General features: G+C 42.8%; 1 protein-coding gene across 1 annotated transcript in view; it reads left to right on the plus strand.

The window, feature by feature from the left end:
- The window catches only part of KDR (kinase insert domain receptor), a 48872-nt gene extending 34761 nt beyond the window's left edge, over window positions 1–14111 (plus strand). Inside the window, exons 19-30 of the mRNA XM_033159899.1 lie at window positions 223–336; window positions 571–659; window positions 1977–2121; window positions 2559–2659; window positions 4294–4416; window positions 4533–4644; window positions 5925–6024; window positions 6801–6906; window positions 7085–7236; window positions 11710–11809; window positions 11900–11988; window positions 12779–14111. Coding sequence (XP_033015790.1) covers window positions 223–336; window positions 571–659; window positions 1977–2121; window positions 2559–2659; window positions 4294–4416; window positions 4533–4644; window positions 5925–6024; window positions 6801–6906; window positions 7085–7236; window positions 11710–11809; window positions 11900–11988; window positions 12779–12992 — 1445 coding nt within the window. The 3' untranslated portion in view covers window positions 12993–14111. The remainder of the gene's footprint in view (window positions 1–222; window positions 337–570; window positions 660–1976; window positions 2122–2558; window positions 2660–4293; window positions 4417–4532; window positions 4645–5924; window positions 6025–6800; window positions 6907–7084; window positions 7237–11709; window positions 11810–11899; window positions 11989–12778) is intronic.
- Window positions 14112–14494: the final 383 nt, after the last annotated feature.

Consider the following 14494-nt stretch of genomic DNA (forward strand, 5'->3'; position numbering starts at 1 on the left):
CTGATTTGATATAAGGCACCTTCTTAGGTTCATAAAAATGCTTTAATAAACATAGGCTTTAAGTTCGAGCACGCAAGATTTTGCTCAGTAGTATTAAAGAAGTCACACAGACCTGTTGGACTGTGTGGTCCCTTCCCATACTACTTTGAAGGAAGATGGCGAGCGGACCTTTGTTGCTACTCTATAGACAGGACAATATCTATATTTCTTTTTCATTTGTAGAGGGTGCAACACACAGTGAACATAGGGCACTGATGTCGGAGCTCAAAATCCTCATTCATATTGGTCATCATCTCAATGTGGTCAATTTACTTGGGGCCTGTACAAAACCGGGAGGTAAGTGTTGCTTTTTGGAACTTTGTCCCGGGGCGTGGCACGCCGCCCGCAGGGTCATGGTGCCCAGCACGGGCGGGGCGGGGCCGCAATGGCACCCCACTGGGATCACTCTGCCCGGGGCGGTGTGCTCCCCCCCGCACTCCTCTTCCTCCGCCAGTGACCTGATATAGGCAGTTGCTAGAGGAAAGGCTTTAAGAAAGTCCTCTAAATCTTGTTCTCATTGTATTCCTTTAGGGCCACTCATGGTGATTGTCGAGTACTGCAAGTTTGGAAATCTGTCAGTGTACTTGAGAAGCAAGCGGAGTGATTTTGTTCCATACAAGGTGAGGCCTGCATGAAATGTAGGGTAAGGTTACCAGACGTCCCTGTTTCCCGGGGACAGTCCCCGGATTTACAGATCAGTCCCCTGAAAAAATCCATCTATTTAGTAGGAAATTGGAGTGTCCCTGGATTCATTGAAAAACATCTGGTAGGGGGAAGGCTGCTCTGCTTTTCAGTTTTAAGATCCTTTTGACTTCTCTACTGTGAGATCTTTTGGATGTGAATATGAGTTAAAATAACTGGATAAATACAATGATATTTCGAATGCAGTTATGAAAAGGCAGTTATAAAAATTATAATGTCTCTTTAGTAATTGTTCATTAGTTAGAAAAACTATTACTTACATACCTATATTTTGTATTGTGTCACAATTTCAAGTATTATTTTTGTTTAGTTTTGGTTTATTGCTTTCGTTTTTGTCTGTTGCTTTATTTTCTCACTGAAAATTTTCAATGAAATATAAATATATAAAAAAATAGGAGTTAAAATAACGATTTAACATTTCTAAGTGAAATCTACACTTCTGTAGGCTTTATCATGGCCGACATGGGTTCATACCTTCCTTAACACTTTACGTTTGCAATTACTGAATGGACATTTCCATTACAGTGGTACCTCGCAAGACGAATGCCTCGCTAGACAAAAACTCGCTAGACGAAAGGCATTCGCTAATGAAAGGTTGACTCGCAAGACGAATTTTCCTATGGGCGCGACTCGCAAGACGAAAATTTTTCGTGTTTTTTCCCCGTCAAACCGCGCTCCCCCCGTTGGTGCTTCGCAAGACGAAATTTTCGCTAGACGACAGCACTCGCAGAACGAATTAATTTCGTCTTGTGAGGCACCACTGTATTCTCATGGTAGATTACTAAATTATACTCTGTTATATCATTAGGAAATCCTGATGTATACTGTGTTCTAGGAGGCTTAGTTTGGTCAGAATCGAGCATACAGTTCCAGAGTTAACACTCAATACATTACTTCTGGTAAATGAGCCGCCATAGCTGCTAGAGGGCCTTGAAAATTTGTGCCTTAGGTTTTTAAGACTCGTCTACCCATGTACTATCTGAAAGCAAAAGGGTATGTTGGTTGCTAGATGTGAAATATATTGACATTGTTTTCAGCTCTCCTACTGCTCATTATATTTGTCTCATCCATATTCCCTTTCTAACAAATAGTTTGAGTTTTCACCCCTTTATTTTCTGTCATGATAGGATAATGCAAATTCTTTTGTCCCCCTCCTTTCTTCTTCTTCTTCTTCTTCTTCTTCTTCTTCTTCTTCTTCTTCTTCTTCTTCTTCCTCCTCTTAAAAAACTTTGTAGGCCAATCATGCTCGGCAAAGGCAGGGAAATGGTGAAGTCTCTGCAGACCTGAAGAAACGCCTGGACAGCATTGCAAGCAGCCAGAGCTCAGCCAGCTCCGGGTTTGGAGAGGAGCGATCTCTCAGCGATTTAGAAGAGGGGGATGGTGGGTTTTTTGTCTTACATCATTATCCATGGCTTTAGAATATTGAGATCAAAGTGTGTTTCCTTGGCTTCCCCATTCTTATAGGATTGCGTGCTCCTGTATCGTTCGCTGATAAAATGCACGATTTATGAATATATATATTTTAATAAAATATGTGTTTTGTATCACTCTAAAATGCACGTGTTATATCCTTCATTGTGCAGCTATTGCGGCAGTATGGAAGTTTACTCTAACAATACGACATTCTGACTTGCTTTTCTGTGCTGAATCACTGAGGGTAACACTTACTGCACAGCTCCAAGCATCCCTATACCTGGAAGCCAGAAATGAAGGAAGGAATCTGAAGGATGGGGTTTCTGTATACTAAGTGTTGCCTGGTGCTAATCAGGATGTGCTGTGTATTATGCATTTATATACATTGACCTTTCTCTTTGCAGCAACATCTGAAGATCCTTGCAAGAACCCACTAAGCCTGGAGGACCTCATCTGCTATAGCTTCCAGGTGGCCCGGGGAATGGAATTCCTGGCCTCGCGGAAAGTAAGGCATTCCTCTTGGGGGGAAATGACATTTGTCGGATGACTGCATGTCACTGGAAACGATTGTGATAAGGATAGTGCCAGTGTTCACTCAGTGTTTCTGTACACTCTGATTTAAAGCAGTTGATATTGCAAAGTTCTTTGGTAAAGATGTCAGCACTTGTAAATTCACCTGTCACCAGGCATACACTGGCCTTTAATTCATTTTAATGCACATTTCCCTTTTTGACTAGAGTTTTTAAAGTGGCTTACAAGAGGGGTTTCCAGACTGTTGTCTGAGGATGTGGTCCATGAGCTTCATTCATCAGCTCTGCAGCATGACTGTGGATTTATGGTTAAAGACGGGGAGATGGCAAATCCCTCGCTTCAAATACTCATATTGATTTTTTGTTGTTGCTGCTGCTTTTACTTCTTTATGTTTTATTGTATTGTGGTTTGAATCCTACGGAATTCAAATTGTAATATAATAAAATACAGTATATAAGAAATAATAGAAGCTATAAAATTCAATTTTTTAAAAAATTGTACAGCATCTAATGCAGAACATTACAATTGCTAAAACAGTCAGAGAAATCATTAAGTTGGACCACCAAGACTCTCAACAATTTTCAAGTGGTCGGTGGGGTGGGGTGGGGTGATGTAAACCATGGTTCTCAAACTCACATCATCTGTAAAATACAGTGGTACCTTGGTTTAAGAACAGCTTAGTTTATGAACAACTTGGATGAAGAATGCTGCAAACCCGGAAGTAGGTGTTTTGGTTTGTGAACTTTGCCTTGGAAGCAGAACATGTTCCACTTCCTGTTGAGTGTAAATTGAGTCCCCCGCTGCTATGGGAAAGCACGCCTTGGTTTAAGAACGCTTTGGTTTAAGAATGGACTTTCAGAACAGATTAAGTTAGTAAACCAAGGTACCATCCCTCCCATCACAGGTCAAGGAGATAAATAACTACCTGACATTCAGAAAATACCTGAAGGCAGCCCTTTTCAGGGAAGTTTTTAATGTGCGATATTTTTGTATCTGATTTTTGTTGGAAGCCGCCCAGAGTGGCTGGGGAAATCCAGCCAGATGGGCGGGGTACAAATAATAAATATTATTATACCACTGTACACTGCATTCACCAAGAAACACACCTTCAAAACATAACAAATTGGCTCCACTGCAGTGAGAGCCAGCATCTAATGTTCTACTCCACAGAGCAGTTGTTGCCAGATGTCTCTGTATATGTGGAGAAGGGAGAGTCCGGGTGGAGCAGGCTCTGAAGTCTTCTTTGTCTGTCTCTCTTGCCATGCCTGCCACATAATTTTGACCTGTTTGTGTTGCATGTACTATACCTCCACAGGAAGTACTGCTTGTTTGAAAGCGTTCTCATGTCAAGTCTTCACACACTTGGAAGTCTATGGATGTGTTTTCAAATATTTATCTCCTCCCATTTATATTCTAAGGCAGTGCAAAAGACTGTGTCTCAACAGAAACAACATGTTTACTCTGAGTTTCATTTAAGACTTATTGGGACATTCATTTTAATAACCCACAAAGTGCTGAGCCTTGCAAGGAAGATTACCAGTTAAGACAAGGTTAACAAAGTTCTTTGGAACAATCCAAATAACAGGCCCATTGTTCCTCTCCTTGCAGTGTATCCACAGAGATCTGGCAGCTCGCAATATCCTCTTATCGGAGAACAACGTGGTCAAAATTTGTGATTTTGGATTGGCCCGAGATATCTACAAAGATCCAGATTATGTCAGGAAAGGAGATGTAAGTTTCTGTCTCCGAAATAGTGGGACATTTACTTGGAAAAAGATATTAACAATGTCATTGTGGCATGTATTTAATGCTTCCTTTTCTCTATTGCTTTGCTAATAAACATTTAGGCTAGACTACCCCTAAAGTGGATGGCACCAGAAACCATTTTTGACAGAGTATACACCATTCAAAGTGATGTTTGGTCCTTTGGTGTACTGCTGTGGGAGATATTTTCCTTAGGTAAGTCACATTACTTTGGGTACCCAGGGAGGGCATCTCATGGGCCATAGGATGTCCCCAACATCAGAAGCAGAACTTTGACTTCTGAGAGGGAGATCCTGCAAACCAGATGTCAGAACTCCAGTGCTGGAAGTGCCAAAATATGTTTGTTGAGGTGGTTCAGGGTCATTCCAGGAGAGCACATGGAAATGCTTGGGTTCAGAGCCATTTCAGTTCCCCAACAGGCCAGGGAGACATTTAAATCAGTTCTTTTCTGGTAATTTTTCTACCATTGTTCCTAGTGGGAGAGAAACTGCTTACAGACAAACAAAGCAAAAACAGAGCAACATTGGCAAGGCTTAAGATGGCTGGTTAAACTACTTTTGCACCCCCTCCCTCCTTGCCATAGGATTTCACAGTATACGTCTCACATTTTGATAATGAATGCAATCTCCTTTAGATGCCTCTTTTACATGTCTCCATAACTTGCAGACGAACTAGTTCATGTTTTTCAGTTACAGAATAGAAAATGTATTTGTAGTCTGCACTCTGTTAGTCCTCAGTGAGAAAGCAAGATGGGGATATAGAGTGGGCTTTAAATGAGCTTTACCAATATCCCATATTCGTTTTAATCAAGATAATTAAATAATTGCTTATAATCTTGCTCGAATAAAACATACTGATAGTCTCTATGGATAAGCAGTTGTATAATTTTCTTGATGTGCCCAGTCTATCTCAAGGAGACTTTGCCATTGCAGTTCTCAACAGTTCTCACTTCTGGCAACAAGCATCCTTTTCCTGGTTGGAAATTGGATAATTTTCATTGATGGTGATTTACTGTTGTTATTAGTAATATGATGATGATGATTGATTGAATTTATATACCACTCTATACCTGGAGGTCTCAGGACGGTTCTCTGTTTGATGATGAAAAGGATGGTGACAATCCTCAAATTTTACTTAATCTCCCCCCCCCTTTCTTTTCCTTCTTTTCCTTGCAAATGAAAATTTGCAAAATAATAATAATAATAATAATAATAATAATAATAATAATAATAATAATAAAAAATGAGAGCTTGGCAATATGAAATTGAGATCAAATATCCGCACATCTCAGGAACATTCTATGACTGCTGTTCATGCAAACAGTCATTTTGTTTCCCTGTCCAATGTAAGTGATTCTCTCTAGATCCAGTCTAATTGAGCTTCTGTCATTTTAGTTAGCTCTTATTTCAGTGAATTGACATAAATTCAACACCAGCACTTTAAGCACCTTACTAAAAGGAAATCTGCCATTTCAGGAGCCTCGCCATACCCTGGTGTCAAGATTGATGAGGAATTCTGCAGAAGACTGAAAGAAGGAACAAGGATGAGGGCGCCAGACTATACAACACCTGAAATGTAAGAATTTTTACTGCTGCAAACATGCCTTGTGTGGTGAGAGCCAGTGTGGTGTAGTGGTTAAGAGCGGTAGACTCGTAATCTGGTGAACCGGGTTCGCGTCCCCGCTCCTCCACATGCAGCTGTTGGGAGACCTTGGGCTAGTCACACTTCTCTGAAGTCTCTCAGCCTCACTCACCTCACAGAGTGTTTGTTGTGGGGGACAAGGGAAAGGATATTGTTAGCCGCTTTGAGACTCCCTAGGGTAGTGATAAAGCAGGATATCAAATCCAAACTCTTCTTCTTCTTCTTCTTCTTCTTCTTCTTCTTCTTTCTTGTCTCAGAAATGGATACTTTACTTAGGAGTGGGTCAGAAAAAAATCTCACTCTAATTCAGCCACTGGTGGCCAGTAAGCTCTTTTACTAATGATAGGGAGGGAAGAAGCGCAAGAAGTCAAATATATGGTCGCAGTCAGCTCATACATTTAAAGAACACTCAGGGCATATTTATAGCACGTGTCTTTGCCCAAAGCATCCTGGGAACTGCAGTTTACTCCTCACAGACCTACAATTCCTAGCACCCTCAACAAACTACAGTTCCCAGGATTCTTTGTAGTAGGCCATGTCCTTTAAATGTGCTTCAGTGGTGTAAATGTGACTTTTCTCTTGTTCTGGCAGTACAGTATTGACCAGCTTGTTGCTCTTAGCTATTACCTATCACTAAGAAGCAGAATATGATCTTGTCCTGGGGCATATATTGCTTTGTAACACTGCTACCGTCCTCTTATATCTCCCAGGTATCAGACAATGTTGGACTGCTGGCATGGGGAGCCCAAACAAAGGCCCACTTTTTCAGATTTGGTGGAACATCTGGGAAACGTATTGCAAGCAAATGTCCGCCAGGTAAAGTCATCCTTTAAAAACTACTGTAAACTCGGGGGGGAGTGTGCCTCCAGCCACAAATCATATATATATATATATATATATATATATATATATATATATATATATATATATATATATATATATAAAAATAAAATTATTATTAAAAACCTATTTTGGGGCTGTCTTTCTACATCAGGATGGTAAGGACTATATTGTCCTCCCGCAAACTCCACTGCTGAACATAGAAGAGGATTCTGGGCTGTCCCTGCCAACCTCACCTGTTTCCTGCATGGAAGAAGAGGAAGTGTGCGATCCTCAGTTCCATTATGACAGCACGTTAGAACTGAGGTTTGTAGCCTAATGAGAATTCCATAGGGACTGCTAGGTATTTCCCTCTCTGCCAGATTTTTCTTTGAAAGTGGGGATCGTGGTGAGAGAGAGGAAGGAGTTTATGCTGCTGTGTATTTATATTTAGCCATGTTCACTAGGCTGCAATATTTGTACAGCAATTCCATACTCTGATTTCTCTGGGACCAGAGGGGTGTGCTGCCACTACACCAATGGGGGATGGTCACTGCATCTGGCTCAGGAGGTGAGGAAGGAAGCACCCGAATTGAAATTGTAAAAATGGCAGGCATCCCAGTACGTTTCCGAGCACAATTCAAAGTGTTGGTGCTGACCTTTAAAGCCCTAAACAGCTTCGGTCCTGTATACCTAAAGGAGTGTCTCCACCCCCATCATCCAGCCTGGACACTGAGGTCCAGCTCTGAGGGCCTTCTGGCAGTTCCCTCGCTGCGAGAAGTGAGGTTACAGGGAAACAGGCAGAGGGCCTTCTCGGTGGCGGCGCCTGCCCTGTGGAACGCCCTCCCAGCAGATGTCAAGGCAATAAGCAACTATTTTACTTTTAAAAGACAACTGAAGGTGGCCCTATTTAGGTAAGTTTTTTATGCTTGGTGCTGTATTGTTTTTAATATTCGGTTGAAAGCTACCCAAAGTGCCTGGGGAAACCCAGCCAGATGGGCAGGGTATAAATAAATTATTATTATTATTATTATTAATGCTGCCCACAGCTCACCAATCCGGAAATGTGCTCATGAGGCCACTCGTATGTCACTAACACAGAGAAGTCAAGGAGAGCCCTGTGGTTAGTTTTGGACTAGTACCCCTTCATTGCCAGCTGGCAATGATCCCAGTTCAGATCCCTTAATGCCTCTCACAAGGAAAGCTTTTGGAGCACAACTCGGAAGGAAGAACGGACACAACAAGGCAGCCATATAGTTCCACAAGTCTTGCAGCCTCCACAGGCAGTCATAATGCTCAGCGCTGTGGGGGCTGGAAGAGTGTATGTTCTACAATGGACGCCCCTGGCTCAAAGCCCATACTAGAAATAGAGAAAGTTCTGTACCTTTGTACCCATGCACAGCCTGAGCTAATCAGGAAGAGTGCTGCATGGACCTGGTGCTTGTACTGAGCAATCAGATCTTTGGCTCCATCTTCTTGCCATCCTTTGGGAAATAGGGTGGGACAGCCCTGCTATTATTATTATTATTATTATTATTATTATTATTATTAAATTATTTACTTAAAAGCATGCAAAAATAGCATGAATATTTATTGTTACGGTTCAACAACCAGCATACAAAAAAACCCCCAGAATTTCAGCGTAATTTTCACATAAGCATTAAAACGGTCAATGTGGAATTTAACAATCAATATACTAATTCAATAGACTTAAAATACGTATCCAAGGAAATATAAACTTCATTACAAGTTTTCAAAAATGAAAGAATTTGGCCCTGCTGCATAAGATCCCAGCAAGTCAAAATAGTCCCCTTAAACAAACAAACAAACAAACAAACAAACAAGGAACTTCAGGGTGCTTTTTTATTCAGGTGAGAGAAATAATCAGTAAGCATTTGCAAGACATACTATTCCTCTGTAAAGCACCAAAAATTGGCCGCACGCTGTACCAACTATTGCCTTAAGTGATGTCCGGTAGAGTATATGAACCACCCCTGCTTTTGAAGGCATTTATTCCCCCCACCCCGCCATCAAGGCCCCAAGATAATATTTTAGCAACGTAAATATGCCTTTTGTTCAAATGTTCTGCCTCCTAGAAAGAGCTTTTCCAGTTTATCTGTCAGAGGTGCCATTCTCAGATTACCACCAAATCTGCCGTGGGCAACTTTCATTTTAGGCTACCTTTCAGCGTTCAGTTTCAGTGCCTTACTTTGGTGATGGAGGTGGCTGTTGGGGCCCTCTGCAAGGAGAATATGGAGCGCTGGTTGTCAGAGCATTGGGAATGCTTCCAGCTCAGATGGTTTTCTTTGGCGAAGGGGAGTTGTGGAATGTTTGGTGCCAACTTCAACAATTCGCTTGGGGGGGCGGAGGGTGTGTGTGTGTGTGTGAGTTTGCTGAGTCAGCTGCTGCTGCCGTCTCCTGTAGAGTCAGTCCAAATGAAAAGAAATATGAGAGTGACCCAGATTTCTTTGTTAGTTTGCATCTTTAAAAAAGAGAAAAGATGCTGAACACAGTAAGCAACAGAAGTTTTCTTTTTTTAAAAGATTGTCTCGGGTTTTCTTCAGAAGAACTGCTTTCAGAATCAAAAGTAAAAAAAAAATAAGCTGTTTCATACAGACACTTTGTCCTGTAATCAGCCATGGATTTGCCTGGATTTGCACATGCTTGTGGCAGATGGATCACCTGAAATTATTACAGTGGTACCTCTGGTTATGAATGCTTCTGGTTACGAACTCCGCTAACCTGCAATTAGCTGCTCCTGGTTGCAAACTTTGCCCCCAGGATGCGAATGGAAACCGTGCGCCAGAGGCTTGCGCACAGCGGGAGGCCCCATTAGTGAAAGTGCGCCTCAGAATAAGAATGGTTTCAGCTTAAGAATGGACCTCCGGAACGAATTAAGCTCATAACCAGTAGTAAAGGTAAAGGGACCCCTGACCATTAGGTCCAGTCGTGTCCGACTCTAGGGTTGCAGCACTCATCTCACGTTACTGGCTGAGGGAGCCAGCGTACGGCTTCCAGCTCATGTGGCCAGCATGACAAAGCCGCTTTTGGCAAACCAGAGCAGCGCTTTGTCGTGCTTTCGAACTGCTAGGTGGGCAGGAGCTGGGACCGAGAAACTGCTGCTTACCCCGTCGCAGGGATTCAAACCGCCGACCTTCTGATCAGCAAGCCCTAGGCTCTGTGGTTTAACCCACAGCACCACCCACGTCCCATAACCAGTAGTACCACTGTATTATTATTATGAAGTGTCTGCCATAAACACAAGCCAGAAGCCTGCCAGCCTCTGCTCAAACTTTACTTACAGACTTGGAAGTGTTTTTCTGACTGACGGTCAAATAAAAGAATGTATGTATGTATGACTTGGAAGTGGGATAAAAAAGTTTGGGTTTCTATTCGCTACAAATGACTCAAGATCAGTCCAGGTTACCAAAAGCATGGTCAAAGCCATGAATTGGAGAGAAATACCTCATCAGAACCAAATGCATATTGCTTTCCCTGAACTCATGGATATTTGGGAGTTCAGGACAATGGCCATTTGTGATCCACCAAAGCAAACTGGGACACAAATTTGTTGCTTCACTACTCTCTATCTTTGCATCCTGGACAGGTAGGCAGGTAGCCGCTGGTGAGCTGCATTTGGCTCAGTGGGTCACAGGTTGTGTTGCCCTGACCTTGGATGATGATATTGAAAAGCTTGAGCAGAGCACTCTTATCAGATATATCAAGGGTCACCACCATAGTGCCCACAGGCACCAGTGTACCCCAGCAATACCTTCTATGATGCCTGTTATGTATTCAGTGGTTTGTGTTTGCCTGAGCTTGAGCCTGGACTAAGGATTCTGAACCCCTGTGTTCTGATTCGATACATGATATCCAATCCAGGATTTGGGCCTCTGCCATTGGCCCTTAAACACTGAGTCATGATTCGCAGCTTGGAAGTTGAGACAGCCAATAATGTTGGGAGTGGGAGTGGCCCAGACCTTCAGAAATATATATAAGCAGTTGCTTTGCCCCTGTTGTCCAGTTCTGTTAGTTCAATAAAGGTTCTTGCTGTTATCACTGTGTCTTGCCTCGTGGCAACCCACCTACACTTCAGTGCCTGCAAGAGGCCTCAGTAGATTCTAAGGGGTTCCTTAGAATCCACAATGTGTGAGATATTATTTGCTCTTCCTCCTCAGTTCCTGTTTAAATTGGCTGGGCCTATGCTCCACCAAACACCCCTCCTCAAACATGCCCACATTTCATTAGATTGCAGGAATGGGCACCCTCCCTTCTATTTTGAACAGAACAGAGGTGCCAAGAGTTGCTTCCTGGTAGTGAATGTGATGGTGGTTGATGTTGGTGCCTTTTTCCTGTTGATGGGCAAGTGGGGAGGGATGTCTCCCTCATTTTGTGGTTGGTGAAGGTTGGTTCATCTGCTTGGGTGAATGGGGTACTGCCCCACCAACTTCAGTCTGCCCTCAGTTGGCCTCCAACTTACTGCCATCTTCTTTACAGCAACTCAGGGGATGAGTCTGCCTATTATAAACTCTGGCTCCACCCGGTACTAATCTCCCTACCTTCCGCTCTACCAGGGCCTTTGGCCACCAGCCAACACTGTTTGTGATACTTTTAGGCATGGCAGCCATTTTGTGTTACTTCATGCCCCATGGCAGCTGTTCTGTTATGCCACTCCACCATGGCTGCCATTTTGTAATATGTTCTCATAATTACAAAAAGTGCCCATTGGCGCCCCCCCTAAACATTAGCAACCCCTGAACTTACATGAACACTGACAAAGGCCATATATTTGTTTTCCAGTCAGCACCGCAAAGGAAGTAAAAGAAAAAGCCGTCCTGTGAGTGTAAAGACCTTTGAAGATGTCCCTGTAGAACCAACAGTAACAACAGTGGTTCATGACGTAAGTCCATGTTGCCTTTGATTTTGCTTGTGCTCTTCAGTCCTCATTGCACTTTGCCATTGATTCATCAATTTGACGCATGTCTTTCAGGATAACCAGACAGACAGTGGGATGATTCTCGCCTCAGAAGAGCTAAAGACACTAGAAGATAAATCTAAACAGCTGATGTTGCCCTTTAGGTAAGCAGGGGCAAGTGAGCATAATGTACCTGTTTGTTTCAGAATTATTTAGAACAGGAGTGGCCACTTGAAGATACATATTTTTTAAGACTGAAGACAGTACCTACCCACAGGCTTACAATCCAAAAGACATGGCCCAGAAGGAAAGAGGGATGGGTAGGGAGGAGGTAAACAAGGGAACTCAGGCACCCATACTTAACAGTTACATATAGTGACAAACTTCATGTCAGGGAGAAGAGGAGCCAAATGGGAACTGGTATCTCAGCAGGGCCAATGGAGCCTCCCATCCCTCCCATGCCTGATGCAATAGTGGTGGGACGTGGGTGGCACTGTGGTCTAAACCACTGAGCCTCTTGGGCTTGCCGATCAGAAGGTCAGCGGTTTGAATCCCCACGACAGGGTGAGCTCCTGTTGCTCTGTCCCAGATCCTGCCCACCTAGCAGTTCGAAAGCACACCAGTGCAAGTAGATAAATAGGTACCGCTGCGGCGGGAAGGTAAATGGTGTTTCCGTGCGCTCTGGCTTCTGTCACGGTGTCCCGTTGCACCAGAAGTGGTTTAGTCATGCTGGCCACATGACCCAGAAAGCTGTCTGTGGACAAATGCTGGCTCCCTCGGCCTGAAAAGTGAGATGAGCGCTGCAACCCTTTGACTGGACTTAGCCACCCAGGGATCCTTTACCATTACCATTGGTGGTCTATGCTTATCTGCAAAACAAAACAAAAATTGAACTGGGGGGAAAAATTGCAGAGTGTGTTGTGGAATTGCTTATTCTGTATTTTTATTTTGCAGTGGTCTGGTCTCCAGTAAAAGCAATGAGTCTGTTATGTCGGAAGCTTCAGATCCAACAAGTGGCTACCAGTCAGGATATCATTCAGACGATACAGACACCATGGCGTACTGTGGTGAAGAAACAGAACTTTTAACTCTCAGGAAAGATGCTTCTCAGACTTGCAGTGCACTGGCCTATGGCTCTGGGATGCCTCTTAGCTCACCTCACGCTTAGGAAACCCCCCAAAAGAAGGAATAACTGGAACTTGCACCAAACATGGCCTTTTTCTTGAGCCAGTGGCATTTGATGCCCAAAACATCTACATTCACCGGACTGGAAAGTGTATGTGTTCTTTTACTGCATCTTATTTGATGAGAAGGATCCAAAGTGCTCTGTGGAATACTGGATCCAAACTCATTCTTCAAGAAGCCTATCAGTCACCACCAAGCACTGCCAGGGCTATGCCTGTTTTAGAGTGCCTGGTTACAGTGTTGTGAACTGAGAGATGTACATGAAGTGGAATATTGACACACCACCTTTCTATGCAATGATATGAAAATGGAATAGTGTTCGGCCAGAATCATTCGGGTTTTCCATTTCGCCAGTGCCTTCGTTGTCTTTGGGCATCCGTCTTCAGGAAGGTGCTATCGCTACTTTGCTGGCCTCGTTGAACTATTTTCATTTATTTCTCTTCAATTAAAGGGGCCTTCAGTCTAAATCTTCCTGGTGGATACTGGCAAAAAGCAGAGTGACTATCCCTCTTACTGAAAGAGGACATGTTTTGCTGATCAGCTGAGGTTCTATCAGTGAATGTTTCACACTGAAACAGACAATTCTGTCTTGGCTTGGTCAGCACATATAGGCTCAGCTAAATGACCCTGGAGTTTTACCTTATGTTTTCGTGATCCTTGTTTATTTGGTCGCTCTTGATTTACAGAACAGTGGTTCTTGCTGGGGAGAGGGGAAATCCTGATGTAGTGCCAATGTATCCCAGCAAATAGCATTATAAGTAAGCTCACATGTATCACAGACATGTTGCTTAACCAGCTGCTCAGATTTTGACTGATGCTTTTCAATCTAGGAGTTGTTAGAAAGTTTTCTGTGTGTTTGTATGCCAGAGTTTTTAACACGTGCTGTAAATTACAATATTTCTTTCCTTTAAAAAAAAAAGACATTGTGAAACTATTTTGACTGCTCTTACTTTTGTATTTTTTTAATTCAATACTTGTATAGAATTTCAAAACTTGGGAAGCTATGAGTTATCAGAAGTGGCACATAGAGTATTTATAGCCTGGTTGCGTAGAAAGAAATGTAATATATTGTTGAAATAAATATATGTTATATATAATGAAACACGTGCTGTTGGCTTCAAGCATATTCTGAAAACTTGTTGTGGATATACAGTATATGTGTTAGGGCTGATTCCCAAGTTTCTGTTTGTCCTGCCTCATGTTCTTGGTAAATACCTTCTACATGCAAACAAGTCTTCTACCACTGAGTTATAGTCCTTCTGCAAGTTTGGGCGTGTGCCAAAGGCCTCCCAGAAAAAGAGAGGGCCCACTGCTGTAACGTTGCTGTCATCCTCATTTTGGGCAGAGTATTCAGTAAGATTAGATACAACCTGAGGATTCTCAGTTTGATTGTCCATCTTCTTCCACTGATGGTGCTGTAGCTGAGAACCAGCACTGAAATAACATAACACCTGGTTTTGAAAGGAAGTTGGTCTTACTTCCGGT

This window comes from Lacerta agilis, chromosome 9 (assembly GCF_009819535.1).
Source record: "Lacerta agilis isolate rLacAgi1 chromosome 9, rLacAgi1.pri, whole genome shotgun sequence".
Taxonomy (NCBI): domain Eukaryota; kingdom Metazoa; phylum Chordata; class Lepidosauria; order Squamata; family Lacertidae; genus Lacerta; species Lacerta agilis.